General features: G+C 45.7%; 4 protein-coding genes across 5 annotated transcripts; 3 read left to right on the top strand and 1 right to left on the bottom strand.

Moving 5' to 3' along the window:
- The first annotated feature begins 141 nt into the window (after positions 1-141).
- On the top strand, positions 142-3,692 carry ppa1b (inorganic pyrophosphatase 1b). The gene is made up of 11 exons (XM_029175678.3): positions 142-306; positions 1,043-1,107; positions 1,653-1,706; positions 1,922-2,041; positions 2,132-2,218; positions 2,306-2,432; positions 2,524-2,651; positions 2,830-2,915; positions 3,025-3,100; positions 3,206-3,245; positions 3,332-3,692. The coding sequence occupies exons 1-11, from the start codon at positions 246-248 to the stop codon at positions 3,361-3,363; spliced, it is 876 nt and encodes a 291-aa protein (XP_029031511.1). The 5' UTR covers positions 142-245; the 3' UTR covers positions 3,364-3,692.
- Positions 3,693-4,136: 444 nt separating this feature from the next.
- Positions 4,137-7,953, top strand: sar1ab (secretion associated, Ras related GTPase 1Ab). Its single transcript, XM_029175679.3, has 7 exons — positions 4,137-4,225; positions 5,295-5,365; positions 5,816-5,935; positions 6,028-6,093; positions 6,193-6,296; positions 6,372-6,503; positions 6,829-7,953. The coding sequence occupies exons 2-7, from the start codon at positions 5,308-5,310 to the stop codon at positions 6,943-6,945; spliced, it is 597 nt and encodes a 198-aa protein (XP_029031512.1). The 5' UTR covers positions 4,137-4,225; positions 5,295-5,307; the 3' UTR covers positions 6,946-7,953.
- Positions 7,954-8,242: 289 nt separating this feature from the next.
- Positions 8,243-10,705, top strand: tysnd1 (trypsin like peroxisomal matrix peptidase 1). Its single transcript, XM_029175844.3, has 4 exons — positions 8,243-9,575; positions 9,685-9,815; positions 9,929-10,114; positions 10,274-10,705. The coding sequence occupies exons 1-4, from the start codon at positions 8,500-8,502 to the stop codon at positions 10,474-10,476; spliced, it is 1,596 nt and encodes a 531-aa protein (XP_029031677.1). The 5' UTR covers positions 8,243-8,499; the 3' UTR covers positions 10,477-10,705.
- Positions 10,706-11,495: 790 nt separating this feature from the next.
- spock2 (SPARC (osteonectin), cwcv and kazal like domains proteoglycan 2) lies at positions 11,496-27,389 on the bottom strand. 2 transcript variants are annotated; one of them, XM_029175845.3, is made up of 11 exons: positions 27,084-27,389; positions 19,817-19,825; positions 19,326-19,371; positions 15,513-15,627; positions 15,314-15,419; positions 14,746-14,854; positions 14,399-14,533; positions 14,086-14,304; positions 13,877-13,939; positions 12,871-13,002; positions 11,496-12,459 (listed from the first exon to the last, which is right to left on the bottom strand). In XM_029175845.3, the coding sequence occupies exons 1-11, from the start codon at positions 27,270-27,272 to the stop codon at positions 12,314-12,316; spliced, it is 1,269 nt and encodes a 422-aa protein (XP_029031678.1). In that variant the 5' UTR covers positions 27,273-27,389; the 3' UTR covers positions 11,496-12,313. The 2 variants fall into 2 exon arrangements, with proteins under 2 accessions (XP_029031678.1, XP_029031679.1); XM_029175846.3 differs by lacking the exon at positions 19,817-19,825.
- Between the last annotated feature and the right edge of the window lie 402 nt (positions 27,390-27,791).

Below are 27,791 nucleotides of genomic sequence, written 5' to 3'. Positions count from 1 at the left end.
GTATTTATTGACCTAGGTAATATTTAATTGTTTAATTGCTGTATTGACTTTTAATGTATCATGTAATATGTGAGTTTGATTTTGTCAGTGATATTTCTGACACTCCCTGAATGCGTCACAAGCACAGTGCGCATGCGCTGTGCCCTTTCTCCCTCCCCATCATACACTACTCCCAGCGCAGCTTAGACCCTTCTTCCGCCGTCATCCTCCGTCTAAATACCAGCAGAGCGAACTCTCATCCCAACATGAGCTTCACCGTGGAAGAGCGAGGAAACCCCAACTCCCTGAACTACCGCCTGTTCTTCAGTAAGTAAACCGTGCAGAAATGCGAAAGCTTTGTCTTTGTTACTTTGCGGACTCTACATGAACCCAGAGGCCAGGCGCAACCTCCCACGTGTCATTTGTTCATGTTCTGATACTGACTTATTCACCTTTGCTCTATTAGTGGTCTTGTTGATTTTTGCCACGTATCTTCTATTTGCGTCCATTTACGCAAATCCTTGTTTAGAACCATTTAAGCTAATCTAACCAGTTTTGCCGGTTCTGCTGGGCAGCTCGGGCTAAACAGTGACTTGCATTTGAATGAAGCCTCGTCCCAAAGCTCCTGGGCCGAACCTTATAGAAGGAAGTCGGTTATTTCGGTAAATCTGTCAGGCTGTTAAAACACGACTTGCAGTAGGAAAACGCCCTCTCAGATTGTAAAACATTAAGAAAGTCATTGGTACTGACAGAAATGTCTTATCTAGAATCGCATAGTTTAGATTGTGATATGCTATGAAACAGAAACCAGTTATATAAGAAACCAGTCATTACTTACGAAGTGGTTCAAATACATCTGTAAGCTGCAGTAATATATAAAAAAATGCACTATGTGACTCATAGATGGACACAGACAGTGACAAATGTACTGTTTTCTCACTAAAAAGACTAATGTGTGTTTTTGGTCATATAAATTTGTAACATATTTGTAGAACCGGACCCAGAAATGAAAGTAAACAGTAGTGACAGTGACTCGTTCATATGCAGTCTTGTCCTTTCACAGAAAATGCAGAAGGAAAGTACATCTCGCCATTCCACGACATACCAGTATATGCTGACGAGAGTCAGGTAAGATGACATAAGATAGTCCTTTTTTCGTCCCACAATGGGGAAATTACCATGTTGCAGCAGCAGTACAAAACAAGAGCAGGATCAAAATTATGTACAATTTAAAGTAAAATAAAGACGGTACAGTAGCACCTACTGCATTTACTCCATAAAATATCATAAAAAACACTATATTTGTAGTTAGAACTGGCTAAATTCCTCCCATGGTGTTGCTGTAAATGTGTAGCTTTGTATTAAGGTAAATTTATGTTGCGCTGCGGCAGAAGAGCAAGGCCATAGTCTACCTTATTTGCAAAGGCAACGGCCTTTACTCTTTACTTTCTCATTGCTCTGCCAGTATCTGTTGTGATTACATCTACTATCTTATCTGTCTGGAACCATTAATCGTCTTTATTGAAAAGATGCAACTGCAGCAAATAAAAAGGAGGATGTAACACATGGGCTACATAGAGAGGTTATAAATGTTGTTAAATGCCATTTCGGTGTTGTCAGCCACTATTTCACAACCATTAAATGATAATAACGGCTGTTTATGCCTCTTACAGAACATCTTTCACATGGTTGTTGAGGTACCAAGATGGACAAATGCAAAGATGGAGGTATGAATGTTGCTTCATCAACTTTTGCAGCAAGAATTATTCTTCTGTAATTGTTCGTAAGAACGCAACTCTGAGCAACCTTGAATAGTACTGGTTTCAAATCCAGAGTGTATTATGTCATCAAGACTTAATAAAGGTCTTCATTATCTGTTGCACTTCTTGTGTTTTAGCACTATTCATGTCTTGAATCTAACCGCAACTAAATCTCCTTTCAGATTGCTACAAAAGACCTGTTGAACCCTATAAAACAGGATGTGAAGAACGGCAAGTTGCGGTATGTTGCCAATGTTTTCCCTCATAAAGGCTACATATGGAACTATGGAGCCATCCCACAGGTTGGTTGTTTTTTTGTTTGTGTTGTTTTAACACTATGATGATGTCCAGTAAATTTGATTCATTTTCTTTATTCTCCTGTCACGTTTTAGACATGGGAAGATCCGGCACACAAAGATGGAGACACTGGCTGCTGTGGTGACAATGACCCCATAGATGTGTGTGAAATTGGCAGTAAGGTACTGTTACGCTGGATCACATGTTTACAACAGTTGTGTATCGCAGACGTTTATGGAAAACAAAAGAAATGAACGAATCCATCCTAGGTGTGTTCCCGTGGGGACGTAATCAGAGTGAAGGTACTTGGGATCCTGGCTATGATCGACGAGGGTGAGACTGACTGGAAGGTTATTGCAATCAATGTAGAGGACCCTGAAGCAAACAACCTGAAGAGTGAGCACCTACCTTTATTTAACCTCCTCTTTTATTGTCTGACTCTAATCACTTGCAACAGTCATTCTGAACTATCGCTGTCTATGTCCAGATATCAGTGATGTCCAGCGCCTGAAACCTGGCTACCTGGAGGCCACAGTTGACTGGTTCAAGAGATACAAAGTGCCTGATGGGAAACCACTGAACTGGTTTGCTTTCAACGAGGAGTTCAAGGACAAGGTCAACATCAATTATATCTTATTTAAAAAATGTACTTAATGAATTGAGTTAGCTTTTATAAATGTTGAAAGTTGCAGAAGTGGAAAAAATTGAAACACTTTACATACATTTAAGTTGAAATTGAATTTGAATTCTTGTCTGAGGTATTTCATTGTGAAAACCTTGCTTGTTGTTGTAGGACTTTGCCATTGAAGTAATCAAGAGCACTCACAACTTCTGGAAAGCACTCATTTCTCAGCAAACCAATGCTGGTAAACTTAACTGGTAAATATAATTTTTATGTTATTTCTTTGACAAGATGTAAAACTATAGATGTGCTGAAAACAATATATGACTTTTTGACTAAACTGCATTATCTTATCATGTCATGTAGCAAAAACACATGTGTCTCTGCTGGTGACAGCCCTTACTTCTGCTCAGCAGATGAAGCTACAGCTGCTGTTGGTGAAGTAAGAAATGTCCTTGTGCCTTATTGCTACAAGACCAGTCATTTAAAAACCAAGTTCCATGTGTTTAAATATTATTTTTTAACCTTGTGTTTCACTTTTTTTAAGACATGTCCATGTGGAAAGGCTGAAGCTATCCCCTCATCAGGTATCATTTTTTATTATATATTTGTGTCGATAGTGACTAGACTGTGCTCTGAACTCAGTTTTAACTTCAAACATTTTCATTTGCAGTTGATTCATGGTTCTACTATGAGAGGAAGTAAACCAGGACTGGTGCAACATGAAAGCCTCATCTCTCAGGAATACTTTAAGATGGTCTTACATTGGGACCCAATGTTCATAGCAGGCTTTGGCGTAGATGTGTGGGTCTGAGTCAGTTCTTGACTTTCAGATAGAGATATAGTGATTAGATATCGTAGAGAAGGTTGAAAACATACCAATGTCTTGTCCAATGACTTGTCACTTATTTAACAAAGATCTCTCTAGAGATGTGCTCTCATAAACCAAGTCCAAGTACTGAGTGTTCTAGATACGTGTGTTACGTGACACAATGAAATGCTTTAATAAAGATTCCCTGTTAAATTATCAATAATGATTGTTTCTGTGTGTTACCTTTTTGTGAAAAGCCAATTCATTTGTCTAAATTAGATTCAGAACTCTCTAAAACACTTGACTGACTGTGCAAATGCTGCCACCTAGTGTTCAGTGCTTTACACCGTCTAGGCAGTATGTGTACATGAAAACAATTCTTTTTTAATAATCAAAAATAGTAATGTTTTGGATTACACAGTTTTTGAATACAAGCGTTTTAGAGAGAAAGAAAGGTTTTTATATAATGTTCAATTAAATATATGCTACAGGAATAATTTAAAAATAAATAATATACGTTAAATATTCTATAGTAATAGTATCTGTATCAATGACTGCATACCGTCAGAAAATTAGAAAGTGTGATTATATAAAAATTACATTCATTGATTTGTGTAGCATATGAAAGACGTTTTCTATGGCCCCGCCCGTTTGTGACGCATTTCCGGTTAACTGTCAAAATCGGTGGCTTCAGTCAGTCGACGGGACAGACGTGGACCAAAAACCGATGCTCTGAGAGCGCATAAGCGCACAAAGGTAACACAACGCACACTTTGGTTACTTCACTTCACTCTATATTTGCATTCAGGATTTGTCTCGCTTGTTGATTAACTTTCATGATATTATAAACTTACTGAGATGGTTTTGTCATTCTGGAAGCCACTGGCGTTGTTTACTAAATTCATCATTGTTTACAGTGTGACAGCTGATGTCCACACGTGACAGGCCGATCTGTGGCAATAAGCGTGTAGTCGATGGGACAATGGTTTCTGAAGGGGCTCAGTGATGCGTTTAAAACCCTGTTGAGTTATATGTTGTCAATTATCTATATTTGTTCAGGGAATTTTAAGTTTTGTGTTAAAAGCTACAGTCATTCATGAAATAAGCAACATTGTTGGCCATTGACATGGACATGTGCCTACTGTAACTAGTTTGTTATCGGATACCCTTAAATTAAATGTCACAATTTAAATATGTTGGGTTAGTTAGTTACAAATGACTCAGCTGAAAGAGATTCCCAAGACCATGGCACTATTAAATACAATATGAACATCAAGTTTTGAAGAGATTGACAGGTGTGTGTGTAAGTGTGTTTAAGAGAGAGAGAGAGAGAGAGAGAAGCAGGAGCTAACTGCTGAGATCAGGTGTCTCTGCCAGAACCCGTCACAAAAATAGTCTGAAGAAGAACAGCATGACTTAGTAGCGAGACAACTCTCAGAACTAACATCTAAAAACCATCTGAAGCGTGTTTGTTGCTCGTTTGCCCTCCTCTGCTTTGTTTTCTTTCAATCCTGTGTGATCACACAGAGCTTACACATACCAGCGGGGTAATCCAAGGTCTGCAGTAAGGAGCTACTCCTGGGTTCAGTGCCACATTCTGTGATGCAACCGTGTTCTTTTCTAACAGTACATTACACTTATTTGATAGCCTGCTGTGTGCTGTGCTGTCACTGTGTATTTAGAAACATGCGTTTACCTGCTTTGCTTTCATTTTTGACACAAGTGAGAAGTCTATGTGGACCTTATCTAATAACACTCAACTTATATGTACATAATAGTTTGAACTGCCACAATAAATCCATAAATTCCCTTTTCTGTATTACAGGTAGTCAAGAGAAATGTCTTTTATATTTGGCTGGATCTACAGGGGCTTCAGCAGCGTCTTGCAGCTATTGGGTAGAGTGCATGAATATCAGCAATATAATCAACTTTAACCACCAGGAATGTTTGTCTTACAAAATGAACTCCACAGATGTTCTGCAATAAAAAGAAGCTATGAAAACAGTACAGATTGTCAGAGAGTCTGTACAGGGCAGGAGACAATAGCTTGCTTAAACCAAGAAGCTAAAACAAAGCACGACACTGTGTTTTTACAGATACATGGAGGGTTTCCTGGTCAGTAAACATTATCTGATGTGATAGAGGAATAGATTTTTGACCTACATATTGAATGTCTCACAACGCAGCTTTATTGTGATTTAATTAGTGGTTTTACTAAATGTGACGTGGTATTTGTAATGACCACAGTGAGGGAGCCTTAGTCATCATCCTGAACAGTAAGATGCAAAAATAATACATGTTTATTATGTGTTTTTATAAGACGTTATATGTTCTTTGTGTTATGAGGTTTGTACAAAAAGACTGGCAAGCTCGTCTTCCTTGGACTTGACAATGCTGGAAAAACAACTCTCCTGCACATGCTCAGAGATGACAGGCTAGGACAACATGTGCCGACGCTACACCCAAGTATTTCCATCGAAATGACATCTTTTAAGCTTTGGTTGTTTTTTTGCTTTATTGCGTTTGAGTATTGAGTCATTGTTTCCCTCTGTCCTCAGCATCCGAGGAGCTGACTATAGCTGGGATGACTTTTACAACGTTTGACCTTGGGGGTCACACACAAGGTGGGCACAAAGAAGGTGCTCCTGAAACTTTGAAAACTGAAATGAAGCATTTGCATAAATGCCATGCTAAATGTCACGGACTCTGTGTGGCTCCCTCAGCGCGGAGGATCTGGAAGAACTACCTCCCAGCTATAAACGGTATAGTTTACATGGTGGACTGTGCTGATCATGAGCGACTGGCAGAGGCTAAAGTTGAATTGGACGTAAGTGAAACACACGGACTTCCATATGAACGTGTGAACATTTTTTGGTGAACACATGACACATTTTGTCTGCAGGCCTTGTTAACGGATGAAACCATTTCTAATGTCCCGGTTCTTATCCTGGGGAATAAGATCGACCGTCCAGAGGCCATCAGTGAGGATGCACTCAGAGGAATGTTTGGTCTTCATGGACATACAACTGGAAAGGTGAATGCACACGTGTGATTAAAAGCTCAATTTTGAGCATCGTTAATTTATGTATTTTATGATGTTAGGCAATAATACACTTGTGTTTCTCTCTGGTCGTTCAGGGACATAAATGTGTAATAAAAACAGTGAGCTTCACAGATTTTGTACGACCAGAGCTGCTATTCACCATGGAAGAAAAGTGCTATTACACCCAATTGGGTTGCTTGAATTTTAATACAAATTCATGTCCAGCTGTGCCACGAACACCGCTGCTGCTGGTAAACGCAGCGGGAGCAGTGCATCTTACATTTGTGCTATTGTGTTTGTTTCTGTTTAATTTCAGGGTAACGTATCTTTGAAAGAGCTGAATTTGAGGCCGATGGAGGTATTCATGTGCAGCGTGCTGAAGAGACAAGGATACGGGGACGGGTTCCGCTGGCTCTCTCAGTATATTGACTGATTCACGTTCTTTTAATGACCTTAACAGATTTACAGTTTGGCCTCTGCACATAAGGGTATGTTCAACACAACACTACCTGCACCGTACCAGGAGGAGGTGTATTTTGGGCGTGTGTTAATAAATCCAGTTTTGTTTATGCTTTAATATAAATTTGCATAAAATATCAATCATACCACAGCGAGACAGCGATCCATTTTAAATCATCCCTTTGTTTGATTCCAATTGAGTTTAACGAATACTCATTATGCTGTGGTTTCCACCTTCACTTGAATCCTCTTGGGAGCTTTTTCTGCCATATAGAACATGCCATCACACTGAACCAGTTACCCACTGCTTTATTTTTAGCTGCTGGTGTTGACTTACAGTGAAGGTCAATTTGGTGAGCATTCTGTGCTTGGAGTTCCCTTCCCTGACTGAGGCTTAAAAACTGTTGCTGGCACAAGTAAATCATTATGTACAAGATGAACCATTATAAACACAATTTATCATATTTGTTTATCACATTATGTCAGACTAATGAAGAACAGTTTCTTCCTAATGAGAGATGTGATCTGTTAACGCCAAGGATAGTGACATTCTTTCTGATTTTACGTTTGACTGACAATTGTATGAATGTGACCACAAATGCATTAAGTGCTTTAGTACCAGTTTTAATATATGTTAATTGCCTCAGTGCAGCCAAGTGATGTAAAAAAAACACACATACCCACAGTGAGGATGCAAAACTACTACTTGAGTACTTTGTGATTAGTCGCTGCTCTTAACATGCAGTGATAATATGAGAGTACATCAATGATGCTTACATTTAGGGATTGCAAAAGACCTGTTTTGTATATAAACTCTTATTTATACTTTAATAAAAGTAGATGCCTTGTGTTATAACAAACAAAGATCTGAACTAATGTAAATCTTACCAAAGATTGATCATATTGCTATTAAACATGTGCATAGCTTTTCAGTAGTTCTTCTCTAACTCTTGTTTTAATTATTAAATCAAATAGAACATTTTGTCGGTTGCAGGTGCTTTTATTGTGAAACTGTGTTTGTTTATGATCTCCCCGTGTCACGGTGTGTTACCTGTGTGATTCTTCACTTCCTCTCTCAGTCTAAATCTAGACTGACAAACAAACTACTACGAAGTTTTTTATATCAGCACCACAAAATAAAAGAGCACATTTTAAGTAAAAAGCAGTGCAAAGGCAACAGGCACCATGTAGTCCCGCCTCCTCGTTTACTATTGGCTGAGGGCCTTTGCAAATGAATTATAACCAATCACGTCAATCAGCCGATGTCGTTGATTGCCGCTGACCAATCAGGCACAACCAGGAAGCTGGATAACAACGGGAGTTCCTAAATGCTGAGGGGAAGGATATTTGCGATAAAAGTATTAACCAAACCCCCTGAAGTCTCTCTGCGCTTCTGTCTAAAATGGATATGTATTTACTTTTTGAATTGCTCTCTGGCAGTTGATGCCAGTGTTTCTAATAGCTTTTATGAGTCTTGAATCTGCTCAACTCCGTTATCGGCATTCGGGTAAAGTTCATCTTCTTTGCTATGGAGGTTCATGAGGTGGAGAGATGTTGCTGTGTAGTTCAAGTGTCAGAGGCTTTTTCATCAAGGAAATCCGTAAGTTGCAGTGGAGTTGTTGTCCATCCTCAAACCGGAACCGTGATATGTACCAGCCTGCCGTTTTCACGTTTTATTACCGACCCCCTGTCTTCGGACCAAAGCTTCCTGTCACGGCACAGTTTCAGCGACAAGCTCAAAATCCGAGTCAGCTTTTCTAATCATCGTGATTTACACATCAACCAGTGCTCCCAAGAAGAAACATTTACACCCTCCACAAGCAAAACAACGCGGCAACGGGAAGTTGCAGCTGAGCTGCTGATGCTAGTGAACTGTCTGGAGTTTCAACAGGCTTTCCGAGCAGTTTTCCAGGAGACTGACCAGTGGCGTTTCCATGGTGACGAGGAGGATGAGGAGCTGATCAGAGATGCTCAGTTCCTCAGCTGGTTTGCTGTACTTAAGACAGATGGAGTGGTTGATGACAGCCCAGATTTAAGGAGCATGCCCTGGCAGAGCAGCTCATCCCTTCAGAAGGGCTGCCCGGTTGTTGCATGTGGCACACCTTTCGGCTCCCTCTGCCAGGATCTCTTCATCAGCTCCCTCAGCAGAGGCATTGTCAGTAACCTCGCTGGACAGGACAACGCCGTCATCCTGACGGATGCACGCTGCTTGCCAGGCACAGAAGGTGGAGGCCTGTTTGCAGTGGAAGCCTTGGACAGCGTCCGTCTGGCCGGGGTGATCGTCTCTCCATTCGGATGGAAAGCAAATGAGTGGATAGGACTCACTTTAGTTTGCTCCGTCCACTTGATTTTCAGAAGCGTAATTGCCTCCGCAAGTGCTCAGCATCGACTCAGAGATGATTGGCTTCACGCAGGAGAGGTCTGTCTCCACAAGTCCTCCACAACCCTCGAGTCAAAAGCTGTTAAATACCCCACTGCGTGCTTTGTGGACAGTGGACAGTTCTGGGGCTCTGGGGTTCTTGTGACTTCCCATTTGGTTGTGACCTGCAGACATGTTGTCAATGGGAAGTCTACAGTCAACCTGAAGTTTCATCACAACGACAGGTGACATGTCTCAGTCTTTTTTTATATAATAAAATTAGCCAAAAACTTTTTCATATGCTCAGTAGGCCCTTTGCATGACAAGAAAAATCAATAATCTTTGTCTTCACAGAATACATGATACTGTGGGTGACGTGCTGTTTTCCACTAAAGCGTCCTCACCTTATGATCTTGCTATAGTGCAGCTGAGAAGCTGTGGGCCAGAAGCAGTGGTTCCTCAAATGGCTCAAAATTTTTATGCAGGTTTGCTTCGCTTGTATTTAGTAGAAAATAAATGTTCTTTTTTCATTACCATCTTGTGTCAAATTCTGTTGGAGATGAGAATTGCTCATTTAGTTGGGTTTCTTTGCCTTCAGGTGAATCTGTAGATGTGGTGGCATACGGGGCTTTGGGTCGGCGCTGCGGCCCCTCTCTGACCCGCGGTGTCCTCTCCAAGACGATTAGCCTCAATCACCAGCCTGTTATGCTTCAGACCACTTGTGCAGTGCAAGCAGGAGCCAGTGGTGGTGCTATGGTGCGGACACGCACTGGGGAGCTGCTCGGTAAGAAAATACAAAATTGTGCACCCTTTTTGATCAGTGGGGGGCATGTGATGACCACAGAACGGTTCACTACAACTGTGCAACACACCGAGAAAAGGCAGCTACACACAGAATGCAGCATTAGCAGTTATCACTAATGATTGCTTGCTTTTTTTTAAGGTATCGTGTCCAGCAACGCACGGGACCTGGCTGCAAAAGTGACCTACCCACACCTCAACTTTAGCATCCCAGTGACTGTTTTCCACAGACTACTGCAGCGGTTTCAAAGGACAAAAGATGTTAAAGTGTTCAGGGAGCTGGACACCACAGAAAAAGCAGTCAGGAGGGTGTGGAGGCTGCAGGGCACCCAGAGCAGACTGTAAGGCTTGGTTAATTAATTCACCACGGCCTGTTTGGATCTTTTAATTAGGTAGGCCAAATTATATTGGGTTTATTCGGAGAAAAATAAAACTGATGTATTTTTAGATGATTAACCAGAATCATGCAGTAAAGAATGTGAAGAATGCCCATGTTCATTTATGCAACGCCCATCAATATTTTGTACAATAATGTAATTAAATAAATTAATTAAAAGTTTATTTATTTTGTTGACATTCAGTGTTTCTGTGCACAGTTCCAACATATTAAATGTAAAATAATGACACAGAGGACTTTTCTGTTATAATTGTGTCTATGTTGTAGTTGCTATGTTTTGAGTTAAACCTGCTCCTTGGCTTGTTTTCATTAGGCAGGTGAATTATTCAGTCTAACAAGCTGACAGATTTCTGAAGGTGATTGGTCCCTTTGGGCAGCCAGCAGTCTTGCTGCTCGTATCAGGTATTCAGACCTCTGCTGACAGACACACACGCTCACAGCTAACACATTTAGACTTTCACCAACTGGTGCTGATTTCCATTATCACAGAAATCTGAAGCCGAGAAGTGACATTTCAGAGGATTGATTTCTGTCAGATTTTTACAATGCAGAGATAAGATTTCTCAGCCTGCGTGCCCGTGGATGTGCATACTGCTGTGACATACAGGAAGGTTTTCTATTTCACTTTCACCCAGGCTGAAGGGTTCACATGTGGAGAAGCTTGAGCCTTGTCCCCGGGAGGCAAAGGAGAGACTTCTATACTTATTGTGCTGTTAGAAGTGCTGATATGCAGATGTGGCTCTGTATCTCATTCCTGCTGTTTCCTATAGATATAAGCCACTGCAGAGCGAGGTGCTGTATGGCGAGGGCCAACAATAAAAACTGCACACACAGTTGTGTCTTTGAAATGGCACCTCACGACTGGGCTGCAGGAATCTGCATCATAACATATTCCTCAATATCATATTATCCAACTGCTAGATGCCCGTCCTCATTTCAGGCATAAATAGAAAACATGAGCACACAGTCAAGGATACGGTGGCTGGCTGGGCCACATAAACAAGTTTATTTTATTTCATTTTTTTTTATTAAACACAATAAATGATCCACACTATGATATGATGTACACGTGTCAGCAAAGCAGCACACTCTGCTCGCTTTTCAAGGCATTGGTAATGGGACTAATAGGTGACACCGTCTCTTGGTACACTATATACAAGCTAAAGAGTGAGAGTGAGAACCTTTTTTTAATAAGTCATGAATGGGACAGCACTACTGTCACATATGAGCTGAAGCCTATGACACGTCAAAGGGTGATTTCTAGATTCTGTCTTTTGTCGCCTAAAAGTGGTCATTGGACTTTTGTTCTGCGGAAAGAAAAGATGAAAGAGGCCAATTTTGATGACTGAAATGCACCTAATCCTTTCTCCATTTTTAATGCAAGCACATGAGAAGCACTTGCAGCTGCTAAAGATTCCATTATGCATCAGCTAAAAACTGCTTGAAGATATCTGAAAGGACATACAACAGAAGAGAACAAAGATTCACACGTATGAGGGACAAAACCCTTGACTCCAGACCTATAATTTCTTAATAGTGACGTTTCCCCCTCCCTTGCCCGTTTTAAGAACATCCTGTAACATCAAATACTCCCGTGACATATGCATCATCCCACTCCCAAGCTGTGCAAACCTCTCCCTCGCCTTCTCTTACGCCAGTGTTGTTCTGAATGTGAGAGCTTCATCACGTCCATCTCTTTGCAGGATCTGTGTGTGTTTGTGTGTTTTTGTTTGTTTGGAACCATCAAGATGCTCCTGTAGCGAGGCGGGACTACGCGCTGGCCCTTTACCAGATGTACCCCCCGTCGTCCACCTCGCCCACCTCCCCCTCCTCCTCCTCGGCCTCCTCCGCGGTCTCCTCGGCCTCCTTCTCCTCCTCGTCCTCCCATCCGACGCCGCTGCCAAAGTCGCCCGAATACGCCATTTCATTATCTGTGAAGACACACTTTATTTCAGATTCAGTCCAGCTTTAATAGGATTTCTCCTCCACCAGCGGCGACCGACGAAATCAATTTGAAAACAGTGGTAAGCTGTGGTTAAAAACAGGGGGCATGCGTTTGACTTTGTCTGGGTTTTAATAGCTGTTTCTAAACCCTGCCAGAGGATCCATTCTTATCAGGAGAAGGTTCAGTCCAAGCAGCCCTCATTTATCTTGAAAGACTTTTCTTACAGCGACAAGCGGCACTTTAGAATGCAAATAAGCCCGGACACATGAATGTAGCACTGGTCCCGGCAGTGACTTATGTTGCAGTGGGCCTCAGTCCTTTAACATAAAGGGAGCCTTGTGCAGAATGGGTGTGTGTGTGTGTGTGTGTGTGGGGGGGGGGGGTGATGGGGCCTCACCGCAGTCCGGCTTGCCGCGAATCCTCGATGCGGCGACTTCTCCCCCGTTCTGGTCCACGCACCAGCACTCGCCCCTGTCGCACTGCTGCTTCCTGTAGTAGCCGTCTTCGTCGCAGCTGGGGATGAATCGACCTGTCGTTCCCCCCGCACGGGAGAGAAAACGAACCGCGTGAGGTAAAGCGGCCTCGACTCACGTCACACCTAATGCCTAGCAACCCTGTGAAGTCGAAACACCCACAAACATTGTGCCTTTTCACACTTGGCAGCCGGCCCGAGCGGGAACATAATGCATGCGCCGGACGCGGCGCCAATTTGATATTCCATTAATACAAATATGTTCTCAGAGCAAGATGGGGTGAATAAGTACTAAGTCAGCATATGGCAGCGGGTTGGTGTTGTGTGGGGGCGGCCAGCTAATCATCATGGAGTAAGCGAGAATCCAGAATTCAATATCTGAGTCATTACATAGATATTAATACACGCATGCGAGCAAAGAGCCTAAAAAAGGAAACTGAGGCACAACATGAGCTCTTAAGGAGAATGAGCTAGATGCTTCAGACACAGAAGGATTTGCCTTGACTCTACATTTCTCTGAGGCCGTTTTAATATGATTTTGGGGAAATAAAATGAAGTGTAACATAAACGAGACAAGCAGGACCATCCATCCAGCCTTTGGAGTGTTGGCCTGGCACCGTCCCCCCGGCTTAATGCTCGCTGTCCTTGGAGAGTCCTGACTCAGAGCCCGCTCAGCCGGCCAAAACACACACACACACACACACACACACACACACACACACACACACACACACACACACACACACACACACACACACACACACTCGCCTCGGCATTCTTCTGCCACACACGCATGGCAGCGCTCCGTCGCCGTCTGTCAATATCCAATTCTAATACACAAGACTGATCGGGGACTAATCCCCGCCCCCCGCTCGCCGTCTGCTCGATGGAACCCTTGGACCGCGGAGAAGAGAGAACGTCAGGTACCTACCGAACTTCCTCTTGCCGCCGTCTAGTACTTGGATCCTCTCGAGTTCGGCGAGGCAGGGTGGTTCTGAAGGGAGCGGTACATAAAAAGATGAGGCTCATTTCTAGTCATGCATTAGATAATGGCGTCTGAGTGGAATCACCGTGCTTCTAACGGCCTCCTGTCGTTAAGAATCCGCCCGAGCCGTATGAGCTCGACCGGTCAATACTCACTCTCCCTCCAGAAGCAGAGGCACCACTCGGCGGTGGAGACCTTGCCGTCCCGGTAGGAGTCGCAGGAGTTGAAGAAGGGCCGGATGCAGACCTCGTACTTGTCCAGGTTGATGGCAGCCAGCTCGGCCTGGTCCAGGTACAGGTCGCCGTTGGTGTCCAGCTTGGAGAACATCCAGCCTATGGAGTCCTTACAGCTGGCCACCAGGCTCCTGTCCAGCACTGGAACACAGCAACGCGAACGCACCCACCCTGAGACATGTTATCAGACACGCTGACTTCTTGCAGTTGGGGCTCGTTGGGTGGTGATGCTAACCTGAGGACACGCTGGCTGCAGGGCTCCTGGCACCAGGCTTGCTGTTGTTGTTCAGTTTGGCGTTGCTCTGCAGGAGCTGGAACCAGTCCCTCAGACGCTCCCCGAGATCGGAGAGATCCTGTCCGGTGCAGGTCTCTGTGGAGGCCAGGGTGGGAGGCAGAGGCCGGTTGCCATGGTGATTGTTGTGCGGCAGAGACATGGGACTCACAGTAAGACTGTCACACACTGTATTGCTATGACTTCTGTCCAGGTAGCGATTGACGTGTGTGTGTGTGTGTGTGTGTGTGTGTGTGTGTGTGTGTGTGTGTGTGTGTGTGTGTGTGTGTGTGTGTGTGTGTGTGTCTCACCGTATTGACTCTCCTTGGACGCAGGAGCAGAAGTCGGACAAGGACACAGGCCTGGACATTTCAGCGTGAGAGCCTTCCCGGTAAGACATGCCTGCTGCTCCAGCTTACACTGCAGCCAGGACACACACACGCACACACACGGACACGCACACACACGCACGCATTAACACACGCATGCATGCGAAATCGACGAGGGGACAAAGAGGTGGAAGAAAATAAGTCATCGCTGTAACAGCGATCAAATATTCATGAGGCGCCCGACTGTACGCCTTAATTCAAACCGGGGACTTGTGCTTCAAAACCTTCGCTTGCTCACAAGGTCAGAAACGGTGATGCACAAGACGCAGCATAAATCAATATACACATGGGAGCGTGACACCACAGGCCACCAATTGGTCCGTCTGAGGCCATATATCATGTCTCTTTGTCTTGTGTGTTTCCCTGGAGAGGCTCTTCACACCACTCAGCTTCTGAATGTACAAGGTGTCCCGATGTACAGTATATAATGTCACTGCCTTTGTTTGGACCCATCCAACAGGGCTGCAGATCTGAGAGAATCTTTATGTACCTTCGAGGCGTAGTTGTGTCCATCTGATCCACACACGGGCCCAGAGGAGGAGATGGGACAGGGCTGACAGTTCCCATCAGGAGACCTGAGAGCCGGCTGCTTCAGCCTGCAGGACGGAACACACACGAGCGTCCGGCTGAGACTGAAACCGCCGATCGTGCACGTAAACGAGCGTTTCTCAGTAGCCGCACACGCTCACCTGTGCTCAAGCTTCTTGCGGTTGACGCACACGGCTCTCTGGTAGCCCTGGGCAACGCACACCTTGTGTCGGCTGCACTTCACCTTCTGACAGGGGTCCTTGGTGGTGTCCACGTCTGTGAACAAGCGGAGAATGAGCTGTGACGTCGCCCCCTTCCTCCCCCGCGCCCACGCCCGGGGTTCCGCACCGCTGCGACAGCACCGGCCGGACCTCCCGGACGGAGGCGACCAATTAAGACGGATACCGGAGAGAGAGAGAGCGGGGCCTGAATGGCCGGCCGGCTCGCTCTGCCTCATCCATCACACTATAAGCTAGCGTCTAATTCTGGACTGTGTGTCAGCGCCCCCCCACACACTCATATGTCACGGCTGTCTGTTCCTCAGAGGCCTCCTGGAGCCTGACCCGGACGATGCACTGTTCTCCTGCACAGCACTCCCGTGGCCTTTATTCACATACACCCTGCATCCTGACAGCACCCTGGAATATGATTTATTCATACGCCACTGCAGGTTTCCTCCGTCTTACAGTATTACATTCATTTAGCCCTTGTTTTATGGCACCATTATAATTTAGCAGGAAGGCTCAGGATTCCCTCTCCGGCATCACAGGATTATCGAAGCGGGCCGACAAATATCCGATTTGAGAAGCAAATCTAAAACAATACACCCCCGTCATGCCTGAGCCGGTTGTATAACTGACTGACTGCTGTGCTGCTGGGGAGCAACAGTGGGGCTCGGAGGCATTCGGGCCCAGATGCAAACTCAGTCCAACAGTGGGGCTTTATTCTCCGGTTGCCCCACACCCCAGCTGGCATTGAGGGTGCATGCAGAGTACCTCCCTGTGTAGTATCGCACACATCTCCCAGCGTTTCACTCCGCTCCGGCTCTCCCTTCGCTCTCTACCTCCTTCTGCTGCTGCCTGTCCTCCGTTTCCTTCGCCGGTGGGATGTTTCAACCCTGTCTAAACTGTGCATCCACAGAATCAGGATGCGGCAGTCAATCCAATCAGACACGTGTTTTACACAAAGGGGGGAGGATGTGACGGTAGCAGGGGAAGCAAAACCACATACAAACGGTGCACATTTATTCAGTATTTATGGTAACGGAATGAAAAGGCATCATATCCACACCCAGCAGATATTCCTGCCCTTCAACAGCAAAACATTTGTAAATGAAGCTTGTCTATAGCGAGCGGCTACAGCGCTGGCAGAACGTTGTGTTGTGAGCACAGAAGCATAAGGTGGCTGCCTGAGCCTCATGTTAACTTAACAGGCTTCCACGGATTAAAGCAGTGCCTGCGATGATGACGTTTCCATAGCAACAGGCTCTCTGTGGTCCGGGAATCATTTCTGGGTTGACTGTGATTTGCAGCTCAATCTGGCGCTTCTGAGAACTCTCCTCCTCTCTGTTGTCGAAACCCCCGTCGCGCAATCACATCCATCAATCTTTCCTTTCGTCTGCCTTCGTCTTCCTGTCACGTCAGAGCCTCAGGCTCGTTCTCACTCCCGCTCCGGCTGCGTGTTTATTATTTTCCTCATCACTCCCATTGTTTCACCATCAACCCCTCTATGCGTCCACACACTTACCTTTTTGAAATTCTCTCCTTTGCTATTGAACTAATGCCTGCAGCACTAAACTTCTGCTAATTAGGCTCCCTGTGCTTCAGTCTAATCCAGTCCAGATTTGCACGAGGTTTATCCCTGCAGAGGCAGAATGACTAAAGCAGAGCCTGGGCCACGTCTTCCTCATCCACCTCTTATCTACTATTTACACTGGAGGTCTTTAACATTGTCAGCGGTGTCTTGTATTAGGTAGAAGGACATTCCTTTGATGTCTATAAATCCAAAATGCAGATTTTAATCACTTAATGCAGTGTGTAATAAAATCTACCTTTAAATCCCAAAGCTTCTGCTCCACCGGGGACCTACACCTCCACTGCAGGTACAGTTACATAAGACATGAAGGATTTATCTCAGAGCACACTGTAACTAGAGAACGTAACCCAAATTCAGGGGCAAGATTATATGAGACATGTCTTGAAAATATCAGACAGGAGGGTTGACTCGCCTGGAGCCGGGGCAACGTGCCGGTCCTTTCACACACTTGTATGCAAGGTTTTGATGGAAGCAGCCCCAGGTGGTCTGAGGAGCGGGTGGGGGAGTGACACCGGACAAATTTGCAGAGTGTGAAGGCGAGAAGGGCAGCGGCAGTCCCCGGAGCATTACTGTTTTTAGAAGTGGAGAGCAAAAAAAAAAAAACGCTGGGCAGGATCCATGTTCGCGGGAACACATTTCATAGATCCTATGCAGCCAAAATGTGTTAATAGCAATGGAACTGTTTTTCAATGCACGAGCGCCAGACAACGTTCCACAAGAACCGACGCTGACGGATCGAACGCTCGGCTCTCCGCTCCCCGGGGGGTCCTGAGGAACGGGGCCCGCGGGCTCATCTGAGCTCCGAAGTGAAGATATCGCTCAGATTTACCGGCGTCTCCGGGGGACGAGTCCGCCGTAGCCGCTCCTCCGCTTCATTAGGCCACTCATAGAGGACGGCAGATCAATGAGGGAGACGGCGCACTCGTGTCAAAACGGGAGCGAGGGAAGCGGATAAATGAGCCACTTTACACTGTGCAAAATGAAAGTTGTGGCGTATGATTCATCTCTCAACCTGAAGCAAGTAAATACTCTGCTTATTCATAAAACGGGCGCTCACCTCAGGCGAAACCACCTACACTTCACTCTGTTGCTGCTGACAGTACAGTGCACGTTTAACTTAAGTTAACTATATATATGCATCAATGCTTATAGTTTTTTATTTTGCCAGGCCGTTCGTATTCTCCCCATCAAACAAACAACCCTGTTACAGCGGCACAAATACGCTTCATCACGCCATCATATCCTCCCACACTAGTCAACTGGGGTTCTCCCCCAGTCCACAATTTTCTCATCAGCAGACTGCCTCGGACTTGGCAGAAATAATGTTGATGTCAGTTGCTTCACGCTAAATCAAGGCATATTAGCCCCCTCCACTGTCTCACTGTCTTCCCAGGCTTTTACTTCTCTCTCTAGCCTTTCACTGGAAACCATAATTAGTCCTTCATTAAGCCCTTGGAAATTGCGCTAATGGACTCTGCCATTCAGCGGACTTAATTTAAGCTGCAAATCAAGCGACAATGGGCGAGTGCCCGACTTGGTGTCAAGACTTCATCTGGCAGACGCTCAATTAAGACAGTAGCGGCCGAGGAGGAGGAGATCCGATTCGCTCCCGCTCAAGCGCATTGAGGGAGGAGGAGGATGGGGAGACAGAGCGGAGCGGCACAGCCGAGTCCGTGTTTAGCGCACCCCCCCCCGGGAGGCACATCAGCTCCACTCAGGCAGATGAAACCCCAGCGCTTACATCTTCTACGCCGCTACGAGTGCGGACAGGCGGCGTCTGACCCCCGGAATCCAAACACGGAGCAGCGCTGTCTGAGGCGATGCACCGCCGACGGTCTGGGAGGCATCGCGGTTCAAACGCAGGGCACAGACGCTGCCTCCATGCTACGGCGCGGGCTAACGACATTCAGCATCAATAAATCATGTGGTACGGTTTCACTGCATCAGCATCCGTGGCATTACACCCGTTTTTTTCTATCTTGTTTGGCCTATATCCATGGAATTATGTGTGGGCCTCATATCTAAGTGCATAATAAGACACTTTGAGAACAGAGGGGATAGACAGATGGGGAAATCTCTTTTGTAGACTATATATAATTTTGCATGGCCACTAAGACTTCATTAATAACTGTTTGTGTAAGTGAAGGTGTGAGACTTACTGTCACTGGAGCCTTGGTTTTCATCCCAGGTACGAACATAATCATCCTGCAGGAACACGAGCAAAACACACACTTATTAGCTGCTGCAGGGCCGAGCATCTTAACAGTCTGTCATCTGCATGGAGGAGCGGTGCACTAGTTTACATTATCATTGCACACTGATTTTAATGTGTACATTAGTCTTGCAGCGTGATAATTAGCCAAGCCAGTCACACCAGAGACAGATGAGTACGTACGGCTGTACATATGCATGGCAATGAGCCCAACCGCACCCACTGTCTATACAGTGAGCATCCTCCTAAGTCCCCCCAAAAAAGACAAATCGTGAATTGTTCTGTTGGAAAATTAAAGGAGACGTTGAAAAGGAATGCTGTTAGAGGCGGATGGAGAAGTAGCAACACAAAGACGAGTCAATGAGTCATAAGTGGAAGAAAAGACATTGTACAGAGGCGGCTGGAGAAGCAGCGTAGATAAAAACGGCGAGAACTGACCTCTACCTCCTGGTGAAATGACAGCGAAAAGAGAGAAAAGGGCCAGTATTAGTGCAGGAGACAAGAGCAATTATAGATACAGAGTATTACGCTGCATTCAGGACAGAAGGAGAAGCTTTTACACTCAGCTCAGAGCACCTGAAAGCCCCAAACTCCTAATACTAACCAGTAACTACACATAAATGACAGAGAAGGGTCAAAGATCTATATTAAGATTCAAACAATATCATATTAGGCGACTTAAAAAATACATTAAGTTATATATATATATATATATATATATATATATATATATATATATATATATATATATATATATATATATATATATATATATATATATATATATATATATATATATATATATATGGTACTAGTAAATAAATAGAAAAATCTTGCTCGTGCTCAAACACAGCTCAATAAACCTCCACATTCATAAACGTGTGAGTGAGTTTTCTGTGTCTGAATGAGTCATGTCAAGATATTTACACCCCCCCCCCCTTCCATTCCTTAGCGATGACTCACTCATCACCATAAACATTTACTATACTACAGGCGCGTGCCAAGCAGCTCCCTGGAAGGCAATAAATCCCTGCACAACACGCGAAAGCCGGGACCTTCTCCTTCCGCCCTCGCGCTTTTAGTTCACGCAGGTAAATATTGTCGTGGCGTTCGCGGCCTCCGCTCCGGCGCCGCGCTCAGCCGCTTCCACTGAACGAGCCTGGACCTCCGCTCCCCGAGCGTCGTGGCGCGATTGGCAGTCGTGTCCTTTGACCTCGTCGACCCCGAAGCAGCCGCGCATCATCGGGGTGAGGCCTCGGAGAGTTGGAACCTCGCCGCCCATGTCTCCTTTATTGATGCCTCAGCCCTTTGCATTATTTAGCAGCCTTTTCTGTTGTGTTCCTGCCAGGACCAGTGAGAAAAGCGTCCTGCTGTGCCGACTGGACTGGAAATCAATGATTTCATAAAGGAGCGGCTGCAGAAAATGTATTCAGGGGGAATAAATTCTCCTGAGTGTACAGCGGAGCCTGGCGCGCAGCACAGAAGTTATATCACTCCCAAATGTGACTCACACGCCGAAATTGTCATGAAAAGGCTGGTGGTGGGTCCACGGAAGTGATTAGAGGAAGCAGGATGAGAGGAGTGAAAACAGCCAGCTGCTCTGTGATCCACCTGATAGCATCACATAGATCCGCTCTTGTTAAACGGAGCAGGGAGGCTTACCCTTCACATCAAACATGGCAGACTGTTCACCCCCGCTGCCCGGCTCCACAACACTGACTGACGCATCGCAATCCCTCAAACCTGCGAGCTGAGGATAACCGCGCAGCGATCTCTCTAAGCGAGTGCAGCAAGAGGCAGAGGTCGTGTCGGGCCGGGCGGGTCGAAAGCAGCAGAAACAAACAGGAAGCGGGTTGAGGCGGCGTGCGACTGGCAGGTGCTTCTGGGTAAATGTCAGCCGTCAGGTTCACTCCGCGCTCCCTCCGTCGCCGCCCCGTCGGCAGCAGAGGTCGCAGGAACCACGCTCTGGCTCGGTTTGAACTCACGCACGCAACGCACAGTAAGCTAATGATGAGCTTTGCGTTAGCGCATGATGCCCGTCCGTCCGCAGGACTTCCTCCGCTGCATCACTCTTTGATCTTCACATGATTAAACGAAAGCCGTGCAGGAGTTGGTGTTGAAAAAAATGCTATGATTCCTCCATGGACTGTTTCAGTTCACATCACTGATGCTCACACACTATAAACTCCGCTGGATGCCGTTGTAGTACAAAATGTATCCCCCAAATCTGATGAAATCAGGGTGAAATACAAAAGAGTGACATTGCCCTCGGGTTGTCGTCTGCCGCGACGCTTCACACAGCGTCACACCAAGAGACTCGCACGAAAACACTGCCGTTCACAGACTCTCAGTTTGGGTTTTCAAAGCACGGGAACAGATCCGAGCTCGACGAAAGCCGTCATCTCTGTACTTTGCACTTTGGGCCGTGCAGCTTGAGTTCCTCCATTTGTGCATGCTTAGGGATCGCAGAGCATCAAGCGCTGAGAGACTGGGATGTTATTGCTTTTAGAAAGCAGATCAATGGATGAAACAAGAGTTAGAAAGTCACAGTGATACAAAGATGCAGAGCCCACTATAGTTACTCATACACAGGTGATGATGATTTGCTCAGCTGATTTTAGTTTGTGCTTGGGTTTTGTGGTAGAAGACGTTTTCAACCCTGACGACCTTTCATCAGAGAAGCGTCCTGCATGTAACAGCACAGAGTGTGCTCTACTGTATCTGTCACCACTCTGTGCTGTGCGTGGCTGCAAGCTTGGCTTCATTATGACAGTGTTCCTCTTATAAACTATTACTTCACAAAGATCTGGTTTCTGAAACTTTATTTTGGCAAGACAGAAGAGATAACAATAGATTCACCTGAAAGAGGAAGACAAAAACAACTGTGGGGGCATTAAAAACCTCAGACTGTGGCTCATTTGCTTCATACAGATAAGTAGAATTTTACCTCAACGTCCCAATATGCATGACACATTATTTTATGATTTCTGTCTGACAACAGACAATTGGACATATTGTCTGCAGCGCTTTTATCACGAAGTTACTGCACAAAAGGTTTTCATTTAAATCTGCACTCAAAAGCTGACACCTTACTTACTAAGTATATTGTGAATTGATTATACATAATAATGATCTGCCCCATCCTAGAACAGCACTAAAGTCACCCTTGACATGACTGAGATGAAATATTGTGACAGAAAGAGGTGGATAAAATGCCAAATACACTAAATTATATAAATGGTAAATGGCTTTTTACGATTCAGTGAACACATATTCAAAGCTACAACATTATCGGCAAGTGTTGCATTTAAATGTCCTTTTTCATAGTTATTATGCAGCACACACAGATGCAGCTGTAAGAACTGCCTTTTGTCCATAAAGGCTGTGGGCAATCATACTATACTCACCCTTTACTCACATTCTATAAATAAAACCTTGACAACCAGGGACTTGCAGGGGAAAAAAAAACACCGACCGCAACTCACGAGAGAATCAACAGCGCGAACCTTCACACTCAGAGCCGAAACGCAGAGTCGCTAAAGCAACAACAGTGGAAAATCAATGGCGCTGGATGGGAATCCTGAGGGAACGGATGAGACTCACTGATTAGAGACAGGAGAGAATAAAACAAGGCGATGGAATAAGAGAGTCACAACAGGATCCGTGACGACGGTGAAGTGGAACCTGGGGCGGGTTTGCGAAGCGGACAGGCCGTCGCCTCCAGCCAGCGGCTGCTCTACATCTACAACCCTCGGCTGCTTAATTGCAGCACGTTAACAGTCGTTTATTCCTGAGTTTCGCGCTGAGGACGAGTCTGTGCTCCCCGAGCGCAACCGCGGCACAAATGCAATCAGCTGAACCGAGCTGATAATGTTAGAGTAAAATCTAATGTTGCTCCATTCGGCACCGGCGTCGACACAGCAGCTTGACTTCATTTCACTCCCTGCATTTTTTAACACAACTCTACAGTACAAATCCAAGGTTCCTCCATGAATTACAGCAGATAAACGACAACACAAACATGCTGCTCTGAGCCGAGTTTGGACTCTATAGATATCGTTGTCTGATTTTTACGTCTGGATTTGCTATTTTCACCCAGGAAATAAATCATGCACCAGCTCCGTCTTTCTCCACACCTGTGTGGACTCTGAATAAAGATACATGTGTTTAATCCTACGCACAATTGCATCTGCTACATGTGATCCCCGTCACATTACTGAGCGAAGCCCTCTCCCTGCTTCTCTGTGGCACCTGTGCCCTGATCGGGCCATTGTGCTGCAGCGGGAAGCAGCTGCAGCCGTGCAGAAAGGACGTAATGAAAAGCAGCTCCTTTTTTTGTCCTGCTGCTCGGTTACAGCCCACCTAGGCCTCTGGGAGGCAGCCAGGACACCCCACGGTGCCCGGGCGGTCCGGCCAAACCCTGAAAAACACCAGACCACCTCTCCCAGAGCCGCTGGAGGTTCCGGGGGTTCGCTCCACCCGCATTAGCAGCACTGGCGTCCTCATGGAGACTCTGGAGCAGGATGCGGAGTGGAAACAACAAAGCGTGACTAGATAGACTAATGGACGTCTGATAAGCTGTTATCATCATTCATAGCGTTAATGCACGAGCAGCAGCGTTGCACCAGAAGTCGCCGTGCGATGGGAACGTCGGCGATGATAATTCACTGTTCATCCGGATAGTGTTTAATGGAAAATTTGGCTCCCGCATTACAAATGCCATTATCCACAATTATGCTTCATGTGCCCCGATGAAACGGTACAAAGCTGCGGCGATCGCAGAGCGTTACAGTTCCGCTGGACTGAGGCCAGTTTAAGTGCATGGGGGTGATAAATCAGGGCGACCATTAGAGGCAGCGAAGGGAACCTCCTGCTAAACGTTCTCATAAGATTACCAGCAAGCGTCACAATGGAGCGGCTGCAAGCGCTTCCAGCGCTCTACATATTTAATCCACCGGCGTCGCCGAGGGATGCCGTGCTTTTGGCCGACCGTTGTCTGTTCATTAAAAATGAAGCGAGCGCATAACAGGTGCAGGCAGCGCTGGCGCAGGGCGGTCTGAGCGCGGAGGCTTTCGTTTTTAAGACGAGGGTTTGCAGGCGGTGCAGCGGAGGGAGAACGCCTACTTCTCCCCATGATGGACGCTGACAATAAACCGCATCCTTCTGTGTGGACCGCTGTTACCGCGCCTCCAAACATCACCCATTTTCTGCACACATGTCTGAGTGAGCCTTAAATCCACAGGAATCAAGCTTCAGAGCAATTTCACGGCCGGCAGTTTTTCAGCAAAAATAGAAAAACAAAAATGGAACCACTGTCACAGCTGAGGAGTTAATTCCAGTTGGAGAGGAGCTCTCTGATTGGTCAGTGATCCATAGTTAACTGTGGGTGTGAGTCTTTGGGTTGAAACACCTGCACAGCTCTGCCTCCAGCGTGCCTCGTTCCCCGGGCGCTCTTTGTTTTTCCTTCCAGGATTTGGTGCATTAGTGGAATGAAATGTTGAGTGCACCTGTCAGATTAAAGGATTTAAGGTATCTCATTTTGTTATTTGTTGACTGTAACTGTTCAATCTAATCGCCCTGCCTTCCCGTGAAAACAACTGAATTGAAGTGTTGCCGCTATTTTTATTGGAAGCGGAGGCTCTGATCCCGACCCTGCTTTTACATTTCGTGAGAGAATACATATGAAATATTTACGGCGTTCGCGCCGCAGCCTATGCATTGTGTGTGCGTTTGTGTGTGTATGTGTGTGTGTGAAGGGGGGGGTTGTGCGCATCTTTGTGTGTTTGCACAAAGGGGAGAATGAAAGCGCTCGTCTTTGTTGTTGCGTCGCTTTGATTATTGCTTCCCAGCGTTGGATTAATATTCAGCCTCCGGCTCCCGGAGGACTGGGCCCGTCGCTATCAGTTTGTGTAATCTGAATACATATCATAAGTGTGTCACCAGCAGCAGCCTTTTACACATCAGCCAAACAATCCCCAGACTGAGACGCTCATTTTCTCCTTCACGTTCCTTCTCGTGCTCACGAAGCAACGACAATTAAACGTTCTCTCGTTGCAGCTCTCATTGGAAATCAGAAAGAATTAAGCATAAAGAAGGTTTCCACTAATGCTTCCACCCTGAAGCAGGACCGGTGTGGGGATAGAGTCGTCAAACTCCCTCGGTGATCCACGCTCCATTTCAGCACCACAACACACGGAGCGCCGTTGCTACGGCAGCAGGCTGAAATCAAAGCGGCTCCTGTCGGCGAGTCCCTGGGGAGGTTCAGCAGTTCGTTTCTCTGATGTTCTGATGTTCATCATCATCATCATCACCATCATCATCATCATCATCATCATCATCATCATCATCATCATCATCACCAGAGACACCAACGCTCACACACAGCCCAACAAAAATCACCCAAACACACTCGAGCAGGGCTTGATACAAACGCACACAAACACAGATTAATAAAATTACTTGAGGGAACAATGATCATGAGACGGACCTGGAAGTGTTACACAGAAGATGATCCCACTTTCCCTGAGCTGTTCATACACTGGGCTGCTTCACATTTTATCCATGCGCTGAGTTAGAACGATTGTTTGTGGGGGTTTTTTTTTGCATGTGCTGAATTCCTAGTGAAGCTTCTGCCCCAACATTTCGAATCAAAGTTATATAATTAAGGATTCAGTGGGTTATAATCCCACAATAATTCTGACTTAATCTTCCAATGCCTACAATTTCATTACTTCCACAAGCGCGGCTCCAGAGGACATTCTCTTCAAGCAATCACTGTCAAACTAATCCGTCCCCAGGAGGCGCAGCTGCTGGTTTCCACAAAAACCTCCTGGGTGGCTTTGATTTGAGGAAGTGTATTAATACTTATCAGGAAAGTCACCACAGCCTCTGTGCGCTGGTGGTTATGTAGAAGTGCTCACCTCCTCATCATCGTCATATCAACGCTAGGGCTCAATAACGATAGCCATCACGTGCTGCAGGAACCAACGTGGATCAATTAAAACCCAATTAACAGGAATCATCTGAATCATAATCCTTCCTGCACTATAATCCTACTGGATCATTAGTAATCACTTCAACAGAGGAGGAGGAAAACTGTCTCTATACAGAGACAGCGATGCAGCACTAAGCATGTCCTCCAAGTAAAACCTGCAGCCCACAGCTTAGATATGCACATCTATCAGTCACTGTCCAGCTGCTCTGAACAAGAGGGAGTCAAACACCAAGTGCGTCCAATTAACCGAGGCCCTGCGCGGTGAAAACGGGCCGTTTGTTTGTTTGTTTATTCCCTGGCACCAAATCTCTCCAGAAACCATTTGCTCGACCGGATCTTTGAGAAGGAGCCTGAATAAGTAAAATCACCCGCCGTACCTTTGCCATTTTCTGCAGACTGTAAATCTGACCTGAACTGGCGCTCGCGTGTTATTATTTAATGGCTCCATAAATAAGTCACGATTACACGAGTTTTCAAAAGTAGAACAATAGCATCTTCACTTTGTATTAATACACACTGCCCAAGCCTAATTATGTATTTTCTCCAGCTTCAAATAAGCCTGTCATATATTCCACATGATTTATTGTACATCTTGTTCAGTGGTAAATTCTCCAGTGTGGACCAAGTTCTGGGCTTTAAAACCCCACGTAACACGCTGACCCGTAGCGGCGCATCTTACCGCATTACCTCCACTCAACACGGCTGACTTACGTCTCTGAAGCGGTTCCAGTGCTTGATCTTACGGCTGTACTGTGAAATGGTGGACAGCCAGTGCTCGTCTTCCATGAAATTCCCCGTTTTTTCCGCCTCTTTAACGCTCTTGACGTCGGCCCGGGCGCCGGACCCCGCGAGCATCACCAGCGGGACCAGGAGGCAGAAGGCATCCGTCATTTCCACCATGGCAGCGGACAAAAGCAGCTCGCGCGCACCGGCTGACAGGTCTCCACTTCCACTCGTGAGGAGAAGGATGCTGGGACTGGATTGAAACTACCAACTGATTAGCCTATAGGGCGCTTCTCCTGCTGCTGAGAGAGAGAGAGAGAGAGAGAGAGCGAGAGAGAGAGCGCGCATGTGATGTTAGTTTTCAGCCTTAATCCTGTTATTGTCTGTTCGGTAGCGTTTCATTCTTGCAGTAGCAGAATATAGAAAAACTGTGTATCACAGTGTCTCTGGTCCGAGATGAATAACACACTTCTCATGTCTTTTTTTTTATCATATCTTTTTTCAAATACTTATTACTAAAAAGTTACCCGTCGCATTTGCATATTGTGCCAGTGGTGGGATCGGTACCATCATGCGGCTGCATTCATCACATCAGCGCTATGGTTTCTCAAGCAGCGCCGCCTGAGGGCTTGAAGGTCACACACGCTGAACAGTGGTTTCTGCATTTGAACTAAGATTTCCCCAGAGCCTCTGAGG

This window comes from Betta splendens, chromosome 15 (assembly GCF_900634795.4).
Source record: "Betta splendens chromosome 15, fBetSpl5.4, whole genome shotgun sequence".
Classification (NCBI taxonomy): domain Eukaryota; kingdom Metazoa; phylum Chordata; class Actinopteri; order Anabantiformes; family Osphronemidae; genus Betta; species Betta splendens.
The sequence above is the reverse complement of the archived record's forward strand: the minus strand, read 5'-3'. Positions and strand labels throughout refer to the sequence as shown.